The sequence below is a fragment of the Callorhinus ursinus genome, unplaced genomic scaffold (assembly GCF_003265705.2).
Source record: "Callorhinus ursinus isolate GAN/ISIS: 27379988/994484 unplaced genomic scaffold, GSC_fseal_2.0 scaffold23, whole genome shotgun sequence".
NCBI lineage: Eukaryota > Metazoa > Chordata > Mammalia > Carnivora > Otariidae > Callorhinus > Callorhinus ursinus.
Genome location: NW_027397085.1, coordinates 2,763,332 through 2,787,844, shown reverse-complemented (window position 1 = coordinate 2,787,844; position 24,513 = coordinate 2,763,332). Strand labels below are relative to the sequence as shown.

The window sequence follows — 24,513 nt, the reverse complement described above, 5'->3', positions numbered from 1 at the left end:
CTCTTCGGGAAGGGCACCCATTACACTGTTAAACTGGCTCAAATGTGATAAATACTTCATCCCATTTTGTAAAACACATTTACAAAAACAGTATGAATTACACTTTCACAGTATCCTGACCCGTCCCCCCTTCCCTCCTCTCACAGTATCTCTTCTCAGTATCCTGCACAGGTCTTTTAACACTAACAGTATCCTGCACAGAAAATAGTATTCCCTTCCTGTAATTTCATCCCTAGAAACTCAGCAGCCAAAATTATCCCAACAGGAAAGCCCTTGCTTAGTAGCCTCACACAACAAGGAGATGACCATTTCTTGCTGGCCATCAACAACTACAATGAAAATATGAGTTTATGGAAAATAGAAGAAGAAAAATGAGCACATAGTGCCCAAAAGACCTTGTCTTTTTAAATAAATACCAAATTTTAACGTTTTCTCTTCCTATCATCAAATTCAATGTAATTCATTTGAATGCTGCTTCTTGTAAATGTTGTAACATACTGCCATAAACTCTTCTGTTAGAGACAGCCATGGGTATTCTCCATTTCCCAAAGAACCTACCAGGTCAAACCAGGGAGCCAGATAAGCTTTGCCACTTGAGAAATTACCTTGGTGGCGCTGGGAAATGTGAGTTTCTTTCATTTGTTGTAGAACAGATGGGACCGTATACCTGTTCGGAAGTTTGGCAATGTGCAGGACATTAGAGTCATGGGCACTTTTCTGGCAAGCAATCACACGCTTCATGTGAAGGTTATACACGTATAAACCCCTTCCAACTGCAGCAAATACATTCTGGTGGGGGAAAAAGTTCAGAAATGGGCATAAAATTAGTACTTACCACTACACAGTATAACAGATTTCCAGCCTGGCTATAACATCAGAAAGCCACCGTTACCTTCCCTATTCCTAGCTCTTAGTCCTACCTACTATACTGCCCCCTGAAGTGCAAAGGAAAGCTCAGAGCATTTAAAAGGTAGAAGGACACAACCACCAACACAGAGGAAGTTGTGCATATTACACGCCTTAGCATCACCTTCTTCCCTCACTAAAATACAACTTGAGAGTGACTATGGCTGCAGAATGGCCTACAGCGGAGGCTGCTGAGTTACTACCTAGGTGTTCATTCACATAACACTCTATCCTTGGGAAGTTACTTAGCTTCTTTTGCCTGGACAATGTGAGCAAAATGACCTGAACTCCACACTTTAAGCATGCAAGAGACCGATAAAGGACACACAAGAGCATATGCTGTACGGACACTATCATCTTAGGATCCCCTGAAGGATTTGCAAAAACATTTTTCCAAATGTATTACTAGAAATACCTTCTTACTAAAACAACTTTAACTTTTTGAAGATACTTTCACCAATGTTTATCTTATGACAGCCTCACAACATCTCTTTAAGGTAGGGAAAGCAAGTACTATTGCCATTTTCCAGATAAGCCTGTTAAAATTTTAAAAGAAGACTGAAGTCACTCAGAAAGTTAAGACATAGAGCAGATATTAGAACCAAGGTCATGTTACTCCAGTCCCTTGCTCTTGCCTCACACCACACCACCTAGCTTCTGAAATGATTTTGCAATCACTAGACTTTGGTAGCACTCACCTAAAGAATCACTTTCTTATGCAACAGGTACCCCAGTAAGGCAGCCCTTTCAAAACCCCTACATCGCCTCCCTGTTTTATACCAAAAAAGTCTTCTCATGCAGCCTCAAAGGCTACAAACCCAACTCAGACCTATAATATTTAGACCAAAGTATGCCCCTAAGGCTTATCAGAGTCTAAATCTGGAATGATCCCCTTGGCCCTAGGCATTGGTACTCTGCATTTAGCAAGACTAGCTGAGGACCAGTGTCAGGGACATTGATAAAAGCTGGCCAACTTGCTAAAGTCTAGAGCCCTATGGGTAGCAATTCAAATGCAAAGAAAGCCCCAAAACTAGTTCTACAAACTAAGAAATCTGTGCAGAGTTTAAGTGATTTACCAAAGGTCACAAAGAAAATTATAAACACAACTAGAGAGTTAATGAGCTCTTGGATAGGTATTACTCAGAGTCACTGCATCAGTCACCTATCATCAATAATTAATGGCTCCTTTGGGCACCTGGGTGGTTCAGTCGGTTAAGCATCTGCCTTCAGCTCAGGTCATGACCCCAGGGTCCTGGGATGGAGCCCCACATCCCTGCTCAGCGGGGAGTCTGCTTCTCCCTCTCCCCGTTCCTCCCCTCAGCTCTTGCTCTTCGCTCAAATAAATAAATAAAACCTTAAAAAAAAAAAAAAGAAAACGGCTCCCTGTAGAAAAAACAAACCTCTATAAAGAAGAAATACTAGGGAAAACTGAGTAATGCTTTATTAAGCATTTATAGCAGTTAATAAGCATCAATCAGAACTTTTGAGATTAAAAATACAAAATGAAAAACCTTAAACACTAATTTTTATAAACAAAAGAGGTTATCAAATGAAAAAAATATATATAATTTTTAGGGCCACAACTCTTAGAAATGTAGTTTCCATCTTTTCTGAGACCCTAACATGTTTATTGTATGTATTAATTTTTTTTTTCCAAAATAAAGTGTGGATTTAAAAAACAACTTTGGGGGGCATCTGGGTGGCTCAGTTGGTGAGGCAGCTGACTCTTGATTTCAGTTCAGGTCATGATCTCAGGGTCCTGGGATGGGGCCCACGTTGGGCTCCCCACTCAGCAGGGAGTTTGTTTCAGGATTCTCTCTCTCCCTCTGCTCCTCCCCTCCCCAAGCTCGCTCTCTCTAAATAAATAAGTAAATCTTAAAAAAAATCCTTGGGCATGTGAGTATTCTGTTTTGCTTTTGTTTTTAAAGTAAGAGAGGTGCAAAGAAAACAAAAAATGGACCATTCTCTCCCCATCCATAACACTATCACTGAGTTTTTTAAAATAAAAATAACAGGCAGAGCTGCCTGGCTGGCTCAGTTGAAGGAGCATGTGACTCTTGATCTTGGGGGTTGTGAGTTCAAGCCCCACGGTGGGTGCAGAGGTTACTTTAAACTTTAAAACAAAAAACATGCATATGATTATAAAAGGTAAACAGTATAGAAAGGCACAAAATAGTGGAAAAAAAAAAGCCTCCCCCCCTTTGTAACTCAAGGGTTGCAACTCTTAAACATTTCTTCTGATTACATTTAGAGAAGTAAGCCCCCTTTGCACACATTTTCTAAGCCTGTGAAGGCAAAAGAAGAAATGTACAGATCAGAGCCAACATTCAGTAATCTGTTGGTAAAAAAGATGTAAAGTATTTCAATAGCATCACCACCAGGGCCTAAAGGAATGAATTTAGTAATTCTCACACAAATCATCTCGCCCCACAATGCTAGTAGACTAAGAGAAAAACATTCCTAAAATTTTTAATTTCCTTTACCTCTGCAGGAAATGCACAAGCATCTTCAAAAGATCCTTTCCCAAAGTGTTTCTGAAAGCGCATTTTGAGCCTTATCCTCAAATCCTATGGGATTATTTAATCCAACCAAAAATTTCAAGTGTTTTTAAATCTATGGACATTTAATCACTTCCTGCCTCACAGAAAGGAGCTAAGATTAAAAGGCTTTTTTAGTGCAAGGTGTGCTATCTTTGAAAAATATCAGAACATTTTAAAGCATAACCTGAACGTGGGGAATGATACCTTTCTATATCCATCAAGAGATTAAGTTAAAAAAATTAGAAACTGGGTTTATTAAAAAAGCCAAGTTTACAGCTATTTTCTCAAATTTTTTTTTTTTTTTTTTTTTTACCTCTTCATCCCATGTGAAATGATGAATAGAAATGTCGTTTGGTTTTTGGCAGAGTTTTATTTCTTGCTGGGTGTCCAGCTGTGGGGATGGGTCCCAGAAGTTGCATTCACAGGCTTGCACGGTCCAGTCCAGAATATCCCAGATGATCATTTCTCCAACATGGGAGCCAGTTACAAAACTCACATCTAGGCAGAGTTCATATTTGTCTCATTAGTTATCATTTTACGTAGGCTAAAGGTAAAAAAGAAATGGACTGCCTACTTGTAATACTCTATAAAACAACAATATTTAGACTAGTGAGGTACCTAGACAAGCCAAACAGAAAGATACATATAGCAAAACAGCAAGACCAGAAAGAGACTCAAGTCTACTTGGTTATTTAGGATGTGATAACAGCATTTCAATTCAGTGAGGAAAGAAATGCCTCTCACTGGATTATCTGGTTAACTAACTAGAGAACAGAAATAAAAGAACCTTACCTTGGATCATATACTGTGTAGAAAATGGACACTTCTCCTGTGTCTCTCTTTTCCTGTCACACTACTACCACACTTACAATACTTGTGACACCAGATGTGTGTTGGCCTTTCCCACACCAAGCAATTCTGCGACTCTGAGTGTCCTACAATATAACTCATTCTGACACTCTACCTGGAGGTAGCATCAGATGCCAATTGCAAATCCAGGCTGTTACCTGTGCTTCGCACCAATCAGCTCCCACTTAGGTTCAATTAATTTGCTAGAGAATCTCACAGACCTCAGGAAAAGCTTCCTGTTTACCAGCTTATTTTGACAGGATATGATAAAGTACAGAGAGACGAACCCCCAGATGGAGGAGATCTGTAGAACAAGGTGTGTGGGAAGGGCTGGAGGGCTGTGGAGCTTCCATGTCCTCTACAAGTCTGCCATTCTCCCAGCACCTCCATGTGGGGGACAATCTGGAAGCTCTCCAAATCCCACACTGTTAGGACTTTTATGGAGGCTTCATCATGTAGGCATGATCAATTATTAACTCCATTTCCAGACCCTCTCTGGAAAATGAGGGGTGGAACTAAAAATTCCAAGTTTCTAATCACCATTTGGTCTTTCTGGTGACCAGTCCCCATCCAGAAGCCCACTAAGAAATAATGGTCTCCTATCACCCAGAAAATTCCAAGAGATTTAGGAGCTCTTACGTCAGGAAATATCAGACCAAATATTAGAACAAAAGATGCTCCTTGTGCTCTTATCAGTTAGGAAATTACAGGGGTTTTAGGAGCTCGGTGCCAGGAACTGGGAGCAGAGACAAATATAGTTTTCCTATTATTTGACATATGCCAAAGTAAGTTTCAAATACATTAGAACATTAAAGGTGCTTAAAGGAGGGGTGCCTGGGTGGCTCACTCAGTTAAGCATTTGACCCTTGGTTTCAGCTCAGGTCATGGTCTCACAGTTGTGAGCTGAGTCTGCTTGAGATTCTCTCTCTCCCTCCCCCTCTCCCTGCTCCCTTGAGTGCATGCTCTCTCTCTCTCTAAAATAAAAAAAATCTTTAAAAAAAAAAAGTGCTTAAAGGATTGAAAAAAATAAAGGTAAATGCTTTCATAAATACAGAGTGCTAAAAAGCTCTAAAAGAGGCAGGGTAGGGAAAGATATATGTGTAAATACCTGCTAAGCAAAAAAAAAAACAACTCATATTTAAATGACAAAGACTGAAACATTTGCAACTCAGATGTCAAAATGGGTTTATTATACTTGATATGTAAGGAGCTCCTAGAAACCACTAAAAAAAAAGACAAATACTCCAGGAGAGAAAATGAGCAAAAGACCAGAACAGGCAAAACAAAAAATACAAATGGTCAGTAACCATGAGAAAAGATGGTCAATTTCCTTAATAATCAAAGAAATCTAAAAGCAGTAAGATACTACTTACTGATTGAAAACTGGGAAAGATTGAAAAAACAGGAAAATACCCAAGCTGGCAACAGCATAGGAAATCAACACACTTTGGTCCTACTAATGTCCTAGTACAAACTCTTACAATCCTTTCAAGTTTGTTGATATGCATCAAAACCTTTAAAAAAAAAAAGGAAACCCAATGACCCAACAATTCCACTTCTAGGAATTTATCCTGAAGAAAGTAGATAAAAGATATATGTAACAAGCCTATTATATATAACATTAACAATGTGAAGATAATCTAAACATCCAGTTGGGGACTGAACAAATAAGACATCTACAAAATACAACAGTAATGCTCGAGAAGCAAGATGGAGGAGTAGGAGACGTAAATTTCGTCTGGTCCCAGGAATTCAGTAGATAGAGATCAAACCATTCTGAACACCTACTAACTCAACAGGAGATTGAAGAATAGCAGCAACTCTCTGAACAGAAAAGCGACCACTTTCTGGAAGGTCTCTTCTGATTTCTTTAGTGTATATTTTTCTGGGGTCGTTGTTACCCTGTTAGCATTTTGTTCTCTCATTCATCTATTCTCCTCTGGACAAAATGACAAGACGGAAAAAAATCAACTAAAAAAAAAAAAAGAACAAGAGGCAGTTCCAACTGCCAGGGAACTAATCAATACGGACATAAGTAAGATGTTGGAACTAGAGTTCAGAATGATGATAACAAAGATACTAGTTGGGCTTGAAAAAATCATGGAAGATTAATTACAGAAACCCTTTCTGGAGAAATAAAAGAACTGAAATCTAACCAAGTTGAAATCAAAAGGGCTATTAATGAGGTGCAATCAAAAATGGAGGATCTAACTGCTAGGATAAATGAGGCAGAAGAGAGAATTCGTGACATAAAAGACCGTATGATGGAAAATAAAGAAGCTGAGAAAAAGAGAAACAACTACTGAATCACAAGGGCAGGATTTGAGAGATAAGTGATACCATAAGATGAAACAATATTAGAATAATTGAGATCCCAGAAGAAGAAAGAGAGAGAGGGGCAGAAGGAATATTGGAGCAAATTATAGCAGAGAACTTCCCTAATTTGGGGAAGGAAACAGGCATCAAAATCTGGGAGGCACAGAGAGCCCCCCTCAAAATCAATAAAAATAGGTCAACACCCCGACATCGAATAGTAAAACTTACGAGTCTCAGAGACAAAGAGAAAACCCTGAAAGCAGCTAGGGACAAGAGATCTGCAACCTACAATGGTAGAAACATTAGACTGGCAACAGACCTATCCACAGAGACCTGGCAGGCCAGAAAGGACTGGCATGATACATTCACAGCACTAAATGAGAAAAATATGCAGCCAAGAATACTATATCCAGCTAGGCTGTCACTGAAAATTGGAGAGAAAAACCTTCCAGGACAAACAAAAACTAAAGGAATTTGCAAACACGAAACCAGCCCTACAAGAAATATTGAAAGGAGTCCTCTAAGCAGAGAGCCTAACAGTAACATAGATCAGAAAGGAACACAGACAATATACACTAACAGTCACCTTACAGGCAATACAATGGCACTAAATTCATACCTTTCAATAGTTACCCTGAATGTAAATGGGCCCAATGCCCCAATCAAAAGACACAGGCTATCAGACTGGATTAAAAAACAAGACCCATCAATATGCTGCCTGCAAGAGACTCATTTTAGACCCAAAGACACCTCCAGATTGAAAGTGAGGGGGGGGTAGAAAACCATTTACCATGCTAATGGACACCAAAAGAAAGCTGGGGTGGCAATCCTTTTATCAGACAAATTAATTTTAAAACAAAGACTGTAATAAGAGATGAGGAAGGACACTATATCCTACTTAAAGGGTCTATCCAACAAGAAAATCTAACAATTGTAAATATCTATGCCCCTAACATGGGAGCAGACAATTATATAAGCCAATCAATAACAAAAGCAAAGAAACACATCGACAACAATACAATAACAGTAGAGGACTTTAATACCCACTTCAATGAAATGGACAGATCATCTAAGCAAAAGATCAACAAGGAAATAAAGACTTTAAATGATACACATACACTGGACCAAACGGACTTCACAGATATATTCAGAACATTCCATCCCAAAGCAACAGAATACACATTCTTCTCCAGTGCCCATGGAACATTCTCCAGAACAGATCACATCCTAGGTCACAAATCAGGTCTCAACCGGTACCAAAAGACTGGGATCATTCCCTGCATATTTTTGGACCACAATGCTTTGAAACTAGAACTCAATCACAAGAGGAAAGTTGGAAAGAACTCAAATACATGGAGGCTAAAGAGCATCCTACTAAAGAATGAATGGTTCAACCAGGAAATTAAAGAAGAATAAAAAAATTCATAGAAACAAATGAAAATGAAAACACAACTGTTCAAAATCTTTGGGATACACCAAAGGCAGTCCTAAGAGCAAAGTATATAACAATACAAGCCTTTCTGAAGAAACAAGAAAGGTCTCAAATACACAACCTAACTCTACACCTAAAGGAGCTGGAGAAAGAACAGCAAATAAAGCCTAAACCCAGCAGAAGAGAAATAAGAAAGATCAGAGCAGACATCAATGAAATAGAAACCAAAAGAACAGATCAACGAAACTAGGAGCTGGTTCTTTGAACGATTTAATAAGATTGATAAACCCCTGGCCAGACTTATCAAAAAAAGAGAAATGACCCAAATAAAATCATGAATGAAAGAGGAGAGATCACAACCAACACCAAAGAAATACTAACAATTATAAGAACATATTATGAGCAACTCTATGCCAGCAAATTAGATAACCTGGAAGAAATGGATGCATTCCTAGAGATGTATCAACTATCAAAACTGAACCAGGAAGAAACAGAAAACCTGAACAGACCTATAACAACTAAGGAAATTGAAGCACTAATCAAAAATCACCCAACAAACAAGAGCCCAGGGCCAGATGGCTTCCCAGGGGAATTCTACCAAACATTTAAAGAAAAATTAATACCTATTCCTCTGAAACTGTTCCAAAAAATAGAAATGGAAGGAAAACTTCCAAACTCGTTTTATGAGGCCACCATTACCTTGATCCTAAAACCAGATAAAGACCCTATCAAAAAGGAGAGTTACAGACCAATATCCCTGATGAACATGGATGCCAAAATTCTCACCAAAATACTAGCCAATAGGATCCAACAGTACATTAAAAGGATTATTCACCACGACCAAGTGAGATGTATTCATGGGCTGCAAAGTTGGTTCAACATCCACAAATCATTCAATGTGATACAATACATTAATAAAAGAAAGAACAAGAATCATATGATCCTTTCAATAGATGCAGAAAAAGCATTTGACAATGTATAGCATCCTTTCTTGATCAGAACTCTTCAGAGTATAGGGATAGAGGGTACATACCTCAATATCATAAAAGCCATCTATGAAAAACCCACAGCGAATATCATTCTCAATGCAGAAAAACTGACAGCTTTCCCCCTAAGGTCAGGAACATGGCAGGGACGTCCACTATCACCACTGCTATTCAACATTGTACTAGAAGTCCTAGCCACAGCAATCAGACAACAAAAAGAAACAAAAGGCATCTGAATCGGCAAAGAAGTCAAACTCCCACTCTTTGCAGATGATATGATACTGTATGTGGAAAACCCAAAAGACTCCACCCCAAAACTGCTAGAACTCATACAGGAATTCAGTAAAGTGGCAGGATATAAAATCAATGCACAGAAATCAATGGCATTTCTATACACCAACAACAAGACAGAAGAAAGAGAAATTAAGGAGTCGATCCCATTTACAATTGCACCCAAAACCATAAGATACCTAGGAATAAATCTAACCAATGAGGCAAAGAATCTGTACTCAGAAAACTATAAAATACTCATGAAAGAAACTGAGGAAGACACAAAGAAATGGAAAAACATTCCATGCTCATGGATTGGAAGAACAAATATTGTCAAGATGTCAATGCTACCTAGAGTAATCTACACATTTAATGCAATCCCTATCAAAATGCCATCTACTTTTTTCAAAGAAATGGAACAAAAGTCCTAAAATTTGTATGGAACCAGAAAAGACCCCAAATAGCCAGAGGAATGTTGAAAAAGAAAAGCGAAGCTGGCGGCATCACAATTCCGGACGGACTTCCAGCTCTATTACAAAGCAGTCATCATCAAGACAGTATGGTACTGGCACAAAAACAGACACATAGATCAATGGAACAGAATAGAAAGCCCAGAAATGGACCCTCAAGTCTATGGTCAACTCATCTTCGACAAAGCAGGAAAGAATGTCCGATGGAAACAAGACAGTCTCTTCAACAAATGGTGTTGGGAAAATTGGACAGCCACATGCAGAAGAATGAAACTGGACCATTTCCTTACACCACACACAAAAATAGGCTCCAAATGGTTGAAAGACCTAAACGTGAGACAGGAGTCCATCAAAATCCTAAAGGAGAGCACAGGCAGCAACCTCTTCGACCTCAGCCGCGGCAACTTCTTCCTAGAAACATTGCCAAAGGCAAGGGAAGCAAGGGCAAAAATGAATTATTGGGACTTCATCAAGATAAAAAGCTTTTGCACAGCAAAAGAAACAGTCCACAAAACCAAAAGACAACCGACAGAATGGGAGAAGATATTTGCAAATGACATATCAGATAAAGGGCTGGTATCCAAAATCTATAAAGAACTTATCAAACGCAACACCCCAAGAGCAAATAATCCAGTCAAGAAATGGGCAGAAGACATGAACAGACATTTTTCCAAAGAAGACATCCAAATGGCCAACAGACACATGAAAAAATGCTCAACATCGCTCGGCATCAGGGAAATCCAAATCAAAACCTCAATGAGATACCACCTCACACCAGTCAGAATGGCTAAAATAAACAAGTCAAGAAACGACAGATGTTGGTGGGGATGCGGAGAAAAGGGAACCCTCCTACACTGTTGGTGGGAATGCAAGCTGGTGCAGCCCTCTGGAAAACAGTATGGAGGTTCCTCAAAAATTGAAAACAGAGCTACCATATGACCCAGCAATTTCACCACTGGGTATTTACCCCAAAGATACAAAAGGAGTGATCCGAAGGGGTACGTGCACCCCAATGTTTATAGCAGCAATGTCCGCAACAGCCAAACTGTGGTAAGAGCCAAGATGTTCATCGACAAATGAATGGATAAGGAAGATGTGCTACATATATATACAACAGAATCTTGCCATTTGCAACGTGGATGGAACTGGATCATATTATGCTGAGTGAAATAAGTCAATCAGAGAAAGACGTATCATCTGATCTCACTGATATGAGGAATTCTTAATCTCAGGAAACAAACTGAGGGTTGCTGGAGTGGGAGGGGGTGGGAGGGATGGGGTGGCTGGATGACAGACATTAGGGAGGGTATGTGCTATGGTGAGCGCTGTGAATTGTGTAAGACTGCTGAATCACAGACCTGTACCTCTGAAACAAATAATACATTATATGTTAAAAAAAAAAAAAAAAAGAAGATAGTAGGAAGGGTAAAATGAAGGGGCGGAAATCGGAGGGGGAGACGAACCACGAGAGACTATGGACTCTGAAAAACAAACTGAGGGTTCTAGAGGGGCGCGGGGTGGGGGGATGGGTTAGCCTGGTGATGGGTATTAAAGAGGGCACGTACTGAATGGAGCACTGGGTGTTATATGCAACAATGAATCATGGAACACTACATCAAAAACTAACGATGTAATGTATGGTGACTAACATTACAAAATTAAAAAAAAAAGGAAAGGTAAACAAAAAAAAACAGTAATGGTATTATTAAAAATTAAGTTGTAAAAGTATGTTTCTATTGCTTTAGAAATATACTCATGACATATTATTACAAAACCACAAGCCATATGTGTGTGTGTGTGTGTGTGTGTGTATATACACACATACAGAAAATGCTTAGAAGGATATGGATGACCAGTGCTTAATTCTGTAGCATGGGACAATTTTAATTTTTACATTCTACACGTTTCTATTTTCTCATTTCTCTACTATGACTATGTATTACTTGTGTAATAACAAGTTTTTATAGCCTTAAAATTAGTGAGCCAACTAAGAAACCTTATAAATTATGTATTTAATAGAAAATGGGCAACTGCTGACACTAAAAATTATCTTAAAGAAATTAATTTATTTTAATCCTTACATATTTTAGGTAAGTGTGAGTCTAAAAACCAAGCCCCCTGGTCCTCAGAAAGTCATTTAACCTTTCTCTATTTTGGATTTCTCATACACTGAATAAGGATGATTGTAAAAATCCAATAATAAATGCACAGCTATTTAAAAAAGATTTCAAATGTTATCTTTGAGTCCCTGGGATTACTTTGAGCCCCCAGTATTATTCCATAATAATGGTATTAAGACATCCAGTTATTTGTAATTTAGGAATACAAAGATGAGTTAATTAGGATTTGATTATTCCATTTATCAAATGAACCATGACATAAATATCTAATAACTAGATGAACAACTGCTCAGAAATAAAAAATTACCAATAATCATACATGGAAACATTATTCTGTCTTGGTTCCAAGTCCAATTTCTATAGTTCATTAACAGACTACAGAATTTGCCTTGTGAAGAAACAAGTTCACTTCTCATCTGTGCAGAGAAACAAGTTTCTAATTTTAACAGTGGAACAGCTAAGGCGGTACTACTTTTTCCATGACCTTCTTTTCCATCCCTTTCCCTCCTCTTTCCAATTTCATTCAAACTACAAAAGAACCAGAGAAGTTAAGGAGTGAAGATTCTTGACACTAACTCTGCATGTGTCATCATAACAGGTAACCCCGAGACCACACAGCTGCCTGCTCTAACTTAATCCTCCCAACTATCTGTCATTCAGCTATGCACTGGAAACAAAGTATTTGTGCCCAGTTGGGATTTTCCACTTAAAACAAAAGAGCAGCATTCAGCTAAGTCAGTGTAATTTATCACTGTATAATATATATTCCCAAACAGGTCACTCAAAATGTTTCACACAAAACAACCTCAATGATATATATGGATGGATTTTCCTCCAATGTAAGTATCAAAAGTCACTTAGTATGAAATCTTATTCTTGTAATTGTCTACCTTTCCCTCACAAGAACTAATCATTGTGATTACCATACCATGCTGTCAGAACAAGAAAAGGAATAAAATGAAGCAGCACCAGAGCCTTTTGCTAGAAGACATAAACAAGGTTATCTTGTATATCTGTTAGAAACCTTCTGCTCACAAATTCAGGAATCTGTGGCAAACCTGTTACTCATTACCCACATTTGTGGGAATTCTGTCCTACCGTTCTAAGGTGGCCTGGGGCCACCTCAATGAAAATGTACTTCCCCTGTGAAGTACAGACCCAGTAACTAGCCACATCTTCCATAACTATGGAGAAAAGACACAGGGCTGAGAATGGAGCTGGGAATTGTACAACATAATCATTTCAGGATCACTGAAATCTGCGGTATAGCAAACATGCCTGCGTACACAAGACTGTCACAATATCACTTTCAAATTCTAACAAACTCTTTGTCCATATATGATTCCTCAATATGCTCCTGGCTTATTTATTATTTATACTGTAATTTTACAGTCAGGGAGTTAATAAAGTAAAAAGTACTAGGAGTTTCCTGTAACTTTCATTACCAATTTTTTTGCTTTAGATTTCCATTTTCCTTCCCTTAAGAAGTTGGCAAAGAAATACTTGAAGAACACTTTCTTGGTTAAACTGTTACAAGCTTCTTTGCATATCACGCAGCAAAAGAAACTCCATGAGGTTAAGGTCTCTTGAGTAACACCTTCATTAAGGAGCCATGCTGGGCCAATGGTACCAGTGCTTCAACACTAAAACAGAACAACTAGGCCTGACCAGTGTAATTGTGCTTTGTTTAGCAGCTCCAGGGCCTTGGAGTTAAGGGCTCAGTATCAGAGGATCTCCCAAATAAGAGCCTGTCTTTTGTGCTGCCCATCATGGCTAGAGAAAATAAAAGCCCCCAGAGAAAAATAAAAGGGTGCTCCCAACATGTTACTTCTATCACCACAATCTGGTCTTTAGAAAGACTTGCAGCTGGGTTGTGTAAGAAGATGACTATCAGGGAAGAGGATTTTGGAGCTGGAAAGGACATTCTCACACATGTATCTGAAAACGTGATTCAATGGCATAAAAATAAAGACTACATTTGGTGCTGTCTGTACCTCTATTTCCTTTTCCTTCATGGTTATACAAAGTGTTGCTCAAAAGAGCCAACCCAGGGCTCAGGTCAGGGAGTGCAGTCCGGTCCTCCCACTACATCATATTCATAGCATCCTCACAATTTTCTTATGGTCTCCCTCAGACTATCATCAAACTAAGCCATCCAGGTCTCCTCTTGTGTGACCATGGAATACAGATTCCCCAATAGAGGTCTGATGATACAAGGTGTCACTTTATTTGAAAAGTGAGCCAACCAAATCCCAGAACTGGTGGTTTGTGATCCTACCCTGCCATCTGATGACAGAGTCAGCTCACAACCATGAAGAAGGACAGATATGCCCCAACTTCTGCAGACCTTTCCTTTATCTCGGTGGTATTCTCTGGCAGTCTTTCAGTCATGATTACAACCCGCTTGAATCCTGCTCCTTCTGCTCTAAGGGTATATCTTGCTGTATGATATTGTAATGTGTGGTCTCTATAGAAGAAAAACTAGCCAGAACCATTTACCAAAAATGCTGAAATGCTACTAAGCGTTAGTATTTATAGCCTATGACAGGCATCCCACAGCTACCACGCAGCACCTGAATCATGTCCCTCCATCATCTTCTTTCTCTGCCTCACTCTATTTTTCTTATTCCTACATCTTAGATACCTACCAACCCAAGAAACTTGATCAGTTCCATTGGCTTAAATCTCAGAATTGGGTAGACTGCTGATCCTACTATTGTAAAGCATTATTATAATGATGGTAATTATAGAATCCTAGAACAAAACAAGACTAAAGTTCAGAATTGGTACTGTTAACAAAGTGCAAAATTTTACAGAATATAAACATGTACACAATAAGCTTACCATTGACATTAACCAATGAGAGAATATTATCCTGGTGATCAAGGAGGCGCTTAATTTCAAGAATATTCCATTCCAGTGATTCTTCTGTGGGTGCTACCAGCCGGAAAATTACTAAATGAAAATACAGATATAATTTTGTTAAAATGGTCAAAGAAGATAGAATTCTATTTCTGCTCAAAAAGCTAGCATTTCATTAAGTGAGAAAGATCTCACATATTGAAAAACTCATCTCCAAAGAAAGCCTTACTCATACTACTTTAGAGTATTTCTTTCAAATGCTTGAGATGTTTGAGATGATCTACTAAAATCCCAAGTGAGTGCGTCTTTACAACTGTTCCTTTATTAAAACTCTTTTTAAGCCAGAAGTCTCCATCTTATCTAGGGCTTCAGTGTAAGTCTGGCTACCCTGCCTCCCTCTCTCCTTGGACAGTGACTGGTCCACAACCTAGAATCATCTTCATCATCAGCTTTCTCTACTCATGTTCTCAGGTCAGTAAGCACTGCTACAAAAGAAGCTATAAATTCATGGTTAACTTCAACTCAGTAAAGACTTCAGCAGCCATTAATTTTTAAAAAATTTTCTTGATACTTAGGCATACATTACCGAATTATAAATTCTCTGAGAACATGCCTTATAGTTTCTGTGTGTCACAGATATTCAATGTGTTCCTTTAATATACTTTTGACTATAATAGATGTTCAGTGTGTTGCTTTACTCATTATCTGACTTTTTAACAAATAGTTTTATTTAAACTTGTATAAATCCTAACTTTAATTAATACAGAAAACCGAAAAATCAAATCAACAGGAGTGATTCTATCAACATTTACTAAACATTTACTATGTTTCAGAAACTTAGACATCAAATGTGAAAAAGGCCCAGTCACTGCCCTAAAATACAGTCTACAGTGGGAGTGAGACTTATAAACAAGCTTATGATCAATGTATTAAGTGCTGTAGATAAGCCACTGTACCAAGTGCTATGATGCTCACAAATTAGGATGATTAATATCTGAAAAGTGGGTAGGCCTCAGAACTCATATCCTTTCCAGGTGGTAGCTAATTACTAATGTCTCTCTTCTTTCTCACATTTCTCTCTGAAAACAGATCATACCACATTTCTTTCTATGTCTCTGGACAATATGTTACCAACTGACAAATCTCTAGCCAAGTTATTTCATCCTGACAGCCATTCACATTCAAACTGTGGCTATCAAAAGAAGAAGGTCTTTCAGTAAATACAAAGGGAATGCTTCTGGATACCTATCAAAGTTGTGTAAAAACTCTACTTATAGTCTGAATACTACTAAATCACCTTGAGATTGGGACTGTGGAGTAACGGACAATGTACTATTTAATCAAACTAAGAGAAATAATAACCTGAAATACTGACAAGAAAAGGAAACCTATCAAGTAGGTTTCTATAAACTACCAGGTACTAAATATAATATGAAACTGTTCAGTGAATCCATAAATATGGTCCCCATTGGCAAGTATTCACAGGGTCACCCATGTAATAACTTGAGGAAATAAAACAAATATAAATTAGATCCAAAAGACAAAAGGGAAGCAATAGTCAATTCTAAAAAATGGTTAAGAAAAAATAGCCTGGGGCAGAGCAAGATGGCAGAGGAGTAGGAGACCTAGATTTCGTCTGGTCTCACGAATTCAGCTGAATAGGGATCAAACCATTCTGAACACCTACGAACTCAACAGGAGATCGAAGATAAGAAGAGTAACAACACTCTGAACAGAAAAGCGACAACTTTCTGGAAGGTAGGACGTGCAGAGAAGTGAATCCGAGACGATATTCCGGAGGATAGACGGCGGGGGAGGGGGCCTCCCTCGGCCACTTCTGGCAAGAGATAGAGCCGTGGAGCACAAAATCGGAACTTTTAGAAGCTGGCTCCACTGAGGGACGTTGCTCCAGTGGCTAAGCGGGCGGTGGAACCCTCGCGGGACAGTGTGGTCTCAGAACCCTTGGGGTCACAGAAAGACCGGGGGTGCCTGAGTGCGGCAGAGCTCCCAGGTATCGGAGTGTGGAAGCCGGCTGCAGAGACGGAGCCGAGGCGCGGGCTCTCAGCTCGGGGTTGCCATAAACTGTGATCCGCGGCCCAGTCGAGCTACTGCTCCTCCAGCAGGGACCCAACAAGGGGCAGAGCCAGGGAGACTCCCCTTTCTCCCACGGGAGGAGCGGCACGGGAGTGCACCACAGGGATCTGCTGGGTTTGGAGACTCCACACGGGGTCCGGTGCCAGACATAGAAACGCTCGATCACAGGCCAGGTGAGCACGGAGTGCGCCGGAGACCGGGGAGACGGGAGTGACTGCTTTCCTATGGGGGCACACTGAGGAGCGGGCCCCGAGTTCTCAGCTCCTCCAGGCGGAGATTGGGAGGTCACCATTTTCACCCTGGTCCTCCAGAACTGTACCGAGAGCTTGCAGGGAACAAAAGCTCCTGAGAGCAAACCCAAGCACCTTGCTTAGCCTGGACCCACAAGGGCGGGGCAATTCCGCCTCCGGCAGACATTTGGGAACCACGGCAACAGGCCCCTCCCCCAGAAGATCAGCACGAACAGCCAGCAAGCCAAGACCAAGTTTACGGATCAAGAACGGGAGAACTCCAGTGCTAGCGGAATACTGCACATAGAACTCATGGCTTTTTTACCATAATTCATTAGTTTTTCAAAGTTAATTTTTTTTCACTGTTTTTTTTTGAATTTTTCTTTTTCCCTTTTTCAAACAACATCTTATCAATCTTTTAAAAAAAAACTTTTTATTTTTAATTTTTAGAGTCATATTTTTATCCCTTCATAGTAGTTACCCTTATTTTTGGCATATATATATAAGTTCTTCTCTCTTGAAAATTTTGAGATACAATTTCTTCTAACAGATCAAAATATACCCTAAATCACTAGTGTATGGCTTTGTTCTAGTCTCCTGCCTATTCACATTCTCTCCCTTTTTTTTCTTTTTTTTCTTTTTTCTTTTTCTTTTTAAATCTTCTTCTTTCTTTTTAAAAAACAATTTATCAATTCCTTTTATAAAATCTTTTATAATTTTCATCTTTACAGTCATCTTCCATCCCTTCATTGTATCAACCCTTATTTTGCACATATATAAGTCTTTCTTCCTTTAAAATTTTAGCAGGCACTTTCTTCTAACAGACCAAAATATGCCCAAAAGCTAGTGTGTGGCACTGATCTATGCACTAGCCTGATCATATTTGATCATATTCTGGTTTTTTTGGTTTTGTTCTGTTTTTGTTTGTTTTTATCTTTTTTTCTTTTTTTCTCTTTCTTTTTGCTTTCTTTCCCTTTCTTGTCCCCTGGTTTCAGGTCTTTTATGATTTGTATACAGTATATTTGCTGGGGACGTTGTTAACCTGTTAGCATTCTGTTCTCTCATTCATCTATTCTCCTCTGGACAAAATGACAAGATGAAAAAAATCACCTCAGCAAAAAGAACAAGAGATAGTACCGTCAGCCAGGGACCTACTCAATACGGACATTAGTACGATGTCAGACCTAGAGTTCAGAATCATGACTTTAAAGATACTAGCTGGGCTTGAAAAAAGGGTGGAAGTTATTAGAGAAACCCTTTCTGGAGAAATAAAAGAACTAAAATCTAACCAAGTCAAAATCGAAAAGGCTATTAATGAGGTCAATCAAAATTGGGGGCACTAACTGCTAGGATAAAGGAGGCAGAAGACAGAATCAGCAATATAGAAGACCAAATGATGGAAAATAAAGAGGCTGAGAAAAAGAGAGAGAAACAACTACAGGATGACAAGGGCAGAATTCGAGAGATAAGCGATACGATAAGACGAAACAACATTAGAATAATTGGGATCCCAGAAAAAGAAGAAAGAGAGAGAGGGGCAGAAGGAATATTGGAGCAAATTATAGCAGAGAACTTCCCTAATGTGGGGAAGGAAACAGGCATCAAAATCCAGGAGGCACAGAGAACCCCTCTCAAATCAATAAAAATAGGTCAACACTCCGACATCTAATAGTAAAACTTATGAGTCTCAGAGAAGAGAGAAAATCCTGAAAGCAGCTCGGGAGAAGAGAAATGTAACCTACAATGGTAGAAACATTAGACTGGCAACAGACCTATCCACAGAGACCTGGCAGGCCAGAAAGGACTGGCATGATATCTTCAGAGCACTAAACGAGAAATATATGCAGCCAAGAATACTATATCCAGCTAGGCTATCATTGAAAATAGAAGGAGAGATAAAAAGCTTCCAGTACAAACAGAAACTAAAAGAATTTGCAAACACGAAACCAGCCCTAAAAGAAATATTGAAAGAGGTCCTCTAAGCAAAAAGAGAGCCTAAAAGCAGCATAGATCAGAAAGGAACAGAGACAATATACAGTAACAGTCACCTTACAGGCAGTACAATGGCACTAAATTCATACCTTTCAATAGTTACCCTGAATGTAAATGGGCTAAATGCCCCAATTAAAAGACACAGGCTATCAGATTGGATTAAAAACCAAGACCCATCCATATGCTGTCTGCAAGAGACTCATTTTGGACCCAAAGACACCCCCAGATTGAAAGTGAGGGGGTGGAAAACCATTTACCATGCTAATGGACACCAAAAGAAAGCTGGGGTGGCAATCCTTATATCAGACAAATTAGATTTTAAAACAAAGACTGTAATAAGAGATGAAGAAGGACACTATATCCTACTTAAAGGGTCTATCCAACAAGAAGACCTAACAATTGTAAATATCTATGTCCTGAACATGGGAGCAGCCAATTATACAAGGCAATTAATAACAAAAGCAAAGAAACACATTGACAACAATACAATAATAGTGGGGGACTTTAACTCGCCCCTAACTGAAATGGACAGATCATCTAATCAAAAGATCAACAAGGAAATAAAGACTTTAAATGAAACACTGGACCAAATGGACTTTACAGACATATTCAGAACATTCCATTCCCAAAGCAACGGAATACACATTCTTCTCTAGTGCCCATGGAACATTCTCCAGAATTGATCACATCCTAGGTCAGAAATCAGGTCTCAATCAGTACCAAAAGATTGGGATTATTCCCTGCATATTTTCAGACCACAATGCTTTGAAACTAGAACTCAATCAGAAGAGGAAAGTCAGAAAGAACTCAAATACATGGAGGCTAAAGAGCATCCTACTAAAGAATGAATGGGTCAACCAAGAAATTAAAGAAGAATTAAAAAAATTCATGGAAACCAATGAAAATGAAAACACAACTGTTCAAAATCTTTGGGATACACCAAAGGCAGTCCTAAGAGGAAAGTTTATAGCAATACAAGTCTTTCTCAAGAAACAAGAAAGGTCTCAAATATACAACCTAACCCTACACCTAAAGGAGCTAGAGAAAAAACAGCAAATAAAGCCTAAACCCAGCAGGAGAAGAGAAATAAGAAAGATCAGAGCAGAAATCAATGACATAGAAACCAAAAGAACAGGAGAACAGATCAACGAAACTAGGAGCTGGTTCTTTGAAAGAATTAACAAGATTAATAAACCCCTGGCCAGACTTATCAAAAAAAAAAAGAGAGATGACCCAAATCAACAAAATCATGAATGAAAGAGGAGAGATCACAACCAACACCAAAGAAATACAAACAGTTATAAGAACATATTATGAGCAACTCTATGCCAGCAAATTAGATAACCTGGAAGAAATGGGTGCATTCCTAGAGATGTATCAACGACCAAAACTGAACCAGGAAGAAACAGAAAACCTGAACAGACCTATAACCACTAAGGAAATTGAAGCAGTCATCAAAAATCTCCCAACAAACAAAAGCCCAGGGCCAGATGGCTTCCCAGGGGAATTCTACCAAACATTTAAAGTAGAATTAATACCTATTCTCCTGAAACTGTTCCAAAAAAGGAAATAGGAGGAAAACTTCCAAACTCTTTTATGAGGCCACCGTTACCTTGATCCCCAAACCAGACAAAGACCCCAGCAAAAAGGAGAATTACAGACCAATATCCTTCGTGAACATGGATGCAAAAATTCTCACCAAAATACTAGCCAATAAGATCCAACAGTACATTAAAAGGATTATTCACCATGACCAAGTGGGATTTATCCCTGGGCTGCAAGGTTGGTTCAACAACCGCCAATCAATCAATGTGATACAATACATTAACAAAAGAAAGAACAAGAATCATATGATCCTCTCAATAGATGCAGAAAAAGCATTTGACAAAGTACAGCATCCTTTCTTGATTAAAACTCTTCAGAGTATAGGGATAGAGGGTACATACCTCAATATCATAAAAGCCATCTATGAAAAACCTACAGCGAATATCATTCTCAATGGGGAAAAGCTGAGAGCTTTTCCCCTAAGGTCAGGAACGTGGCAGGGATGTCCACTCTCACCACTGCTATTCAACATAGTATTAGAAGTCCTAGCCACAGCAATCAGACAACAAAAAGAAATCAAAGGCATCCAAATCGGCAAAGAGGAAGTCAAACTCTCACTCTTTGCAGATGATATGATACTTTATGTGGAAAACCCAAAAGACTCCACCCCAAAACTGCTAGAACTCATACAGGAATTCAGTCAAGTAACAGGCTATAAAATCAATGCACAGAAATCAGTGGCATTCCTATACACCAACAACAAGACAGAAGAGAGACAAATCAAGGAGTCGATCCCATTCACAATTGCACCCAAAACCATAAGATACCTAGGAATAAATTTAACCAAAGAGGCAAAGGATCTGTACTCAGAAAACTATAAAATATTCAGGAAAGAAATTGAAGAAGACACAAAGAAATGGAAAAACGTTCCATGCTCATGGATTGGAAGAACCAACATTGTGAAGATGTCGATGCTACCTAGAGCAATCTACACATTCAATGCAATCCCCATCAAAATACCATCCACCTTTTTCAAAGAAATGGAACAAATAATCCTAAAATTTGTATGGAACCAGAAGAGACCCCGAATAGCCAGAGGAATATTGAAAAAGAAAAGCAAAGCTGGCGGCATCACAATTCCGGACGGACTTCCAGCTCTATTACAAAGCTGTCATCATTAAGACAGTATGGTACTGGCACAAAAACAGACACATAGATCAATGGAACAGAATAGAAAGCCCAGAAATGGACCCTCAACTCTATGGTCAACTCATCTTTGACAAAGCAGGAAAGAATGTCCGATGGAAACAAGACAGTCTCTTCAACAAATGGTGTTGGGAAAATTGGAGAGCCACATGCAGAAGAATGAAACTGGACCATTTCCTTACACCACACACAAAAATAAGCTCCAAATGGTTGAAAGACCTAAACGTGAGACAGGAGTCCATCAAAATCCTAAAGGAGAGCACAGGCAGCAACCTCTTCAACCTCAGCCGCGGCAACTTCTTCCTAGAAACATCACCAAAGGCAAGGGAAGCCAGGGCAAAAATGAACTATTGGGATTTCATCAAGATAAAAAGCTTTTGCACAGCAAAAGAAACAGTCCACAAAACCAAAAGACCATCGACAGAATGGGAGAAAATATTTGCAAATGACATATCAGATAAATGGCTAGTATCCAAAATCTATAAAGAACTTATCCAACTCAACACCCAAAGAACAAATGATCCAATCAAGAAATGGGCAGAAGACATGAACAGACATTTTTCCAAAGAAGACATCCAAATGGCCAACAGACACATGAAAGAGTGCTCAACATCGCTCAGCATCAGGGAAATCCAAATCAAAACCTCAATGAGATACCACCCCACACCCGTCAGAATGGCTAAAATTAACAAGTCAGGAAACGACAGAAGTTGGCGGGGATGTGGAGAAAGGGGAACCCTCCTACACTGTTGGTGGGAATGCAAGCTGGTGCAACCACTCTGGAAAACAGTATGGAGGTTCCTCAAACAGTTGAAAATAGAGCTACCATACGATCCAGCAATTGCACTACTGGGTATTTACCACAAAGATACAAATGTAGGGATCCGAAGGGGTACGTGCACCCCAACGTTTATAGCAGCAATGTCCACAATAGCCAAACTGTGGAAAGAGCCAAGATGTCCATTGACAGATGAATGGATAAAGAAGATGTGGTATATATACACAATGGAATATTATGCAGCCATCAAAAGGAATGAGATCTTGCCATTTGCAACGACATGGAACTGGAGGGTGTTATGCTGAGTGAAATAAGTCAATCAGAGAAAGACATGTATCATATGACCTCACTGATATGAGGAATTCTTAATCTCAGGAAGCAAACTGAGGGTTGCTGGAGTGTTGGGGGTGTGGGAGGGATGGGGTGGCTGGGTGATAGACATTGGGGAGGGTATGTGCTATGGTGAGCACTGTGAATTGTACAAGACTGATGAATCACGGATCTGTACTTCTGAAACAAATAATGCAATATATGTTAAGAAAAAAAAAAGAAGAAGATAGCAGGAGGGGAAGAATGAAGTGGAGTAAGTCGGAGGGGGAGACGAACCATGAGAGACGATGGACTCTGAGAAACAAACTGAGGGTTCTAGAGGGGCGGGGGTGGGGGGATGGGTTAGCCTGGTGATGGGTATTAAAGAGGGCACATTCTGTGTGGAGCACTGGGTGTTATGCACAAACAATGAATCATGGAACACTACATTAAAAACTAATGATGTAATGTATGGTGATTAACATAACAATAAAAAATTATTAAAAAAAAAGAAAAAATAGCCTGGTCTTCTGAACCAAGATGAAGTCTCTGAGCTGATTGCCTTGCTTAGCTAGGAAAGCCTCAAAAATCACTGAAACACACAGTACACTCAGAAATTTTATTTCCTATTGAGGGGCACTTGGGTGGCTCAGTCAGTTAAGCATCCAACTCTTGGGTTTCAGCTCACGTCATGATCTCAGGGTTGTGAGATCAAGCCCTGAGTCGGGCTCTGCACTCAGTGCGGAGTCTGCTTGATTCTCTCCCTCTCTCTTCCCCTTTGCCCCTCCCCTCACTCATGTACACATGCAATAAATAAATAAATACTTAAAAAAAAATAAAGAAATTGTATTTCCTGTTGAAAGGAGCATGCCCTAACACAGAAAAAGAGAAATTGGTATGGAACATTTATAACCAAGAACATGGGCAGAAATTGGGTCCTGGAAATACAAAAGATATTCTATTTACAGAATGAAATTTATTTTAATTTTTTTAAATTTATTTATTTATAAGTAGGCTCCATACTCATCGTGGACGCCAGTGCAGGACTTGAACTCATGACCCTGAAATCAAGACCTGAGTTGAGATCAAGAGTCAGAGGCTTAACCAACTGAGTCACTCAGGTGCCCCTGAAATTTATTTTTATGTAAGGAAAAACGGCACTATATATATGATAAAACTAACAAAATGCAGAACCTTATTTTTAAGATTACATATTTTTTACAACTTATTTTCTGCACAAAACCTACTATTCTTTGCTGAGATCATGTTCTTCATATTTTTTGTTAAAAAGTAATTTTACAGAATAAAGGTGGTAAATGATAGTTTATTTTTTTGTTTTCGCTTTTAATGTTTTTACTAAGCAAAACACTTTTGTACTAGTTAGAAATCTGAAAGTGTAGAAATGACCACTGTAGGCAACAGAAGCCATGAAGGTTTTAAGCAAGGAAGTAGACTGCCTTTTAGATCGATCATCTCTGGCACCTGAGATGGCTGAAATGTATCTGAGAAGCTGTAAACTAGACGAGAAGGCACTGGAGAAGTACCACAGTAGAGGAGAGGAAAGGACATAGGTTAGGAGACTAGGACAACAGAACAGGCACAAGGGGA

The 24,513-nt window shown here is 39.1% G+C and overlaps 1 protein-coding gene across 20 annotated transcripts in view; it reads right to left on the bottom strand.

The window, feature by feature from the left end:
- The window catches only part of WDR41 (WD repeat domain 41), a 99,101-nt gene that overhangs the window by 46,600 nt on the left and 27,988 nt on the right, over positions 1-24,513 (bottom strand). For all 20 annotated transcript variants that reach the window (XR_012382031.1, XR_012382019.1, XR_012382027.1 and 17 more), the window contains 3 exons: positions 14,734-14,844; positions 3,760-3,944; positions 668-789 (listed from right to left, as the gene is read on the bottom strand). Coding sequence is in view for 1 of the 20 variants with exons in the window: in XM_025892733.2 (XP_025748518.1) it covers positions 668-789; positions 3,760-3,944; positions 14,734-14,844 (418 nt within the window). In the remaining 19 variants the exon portion in view is untranslated. The remainder of the gene's footprint in view (positions 1-667; positions 790-3,759; positions 3,945-14,733; positions 14,845-24,513) is intronic.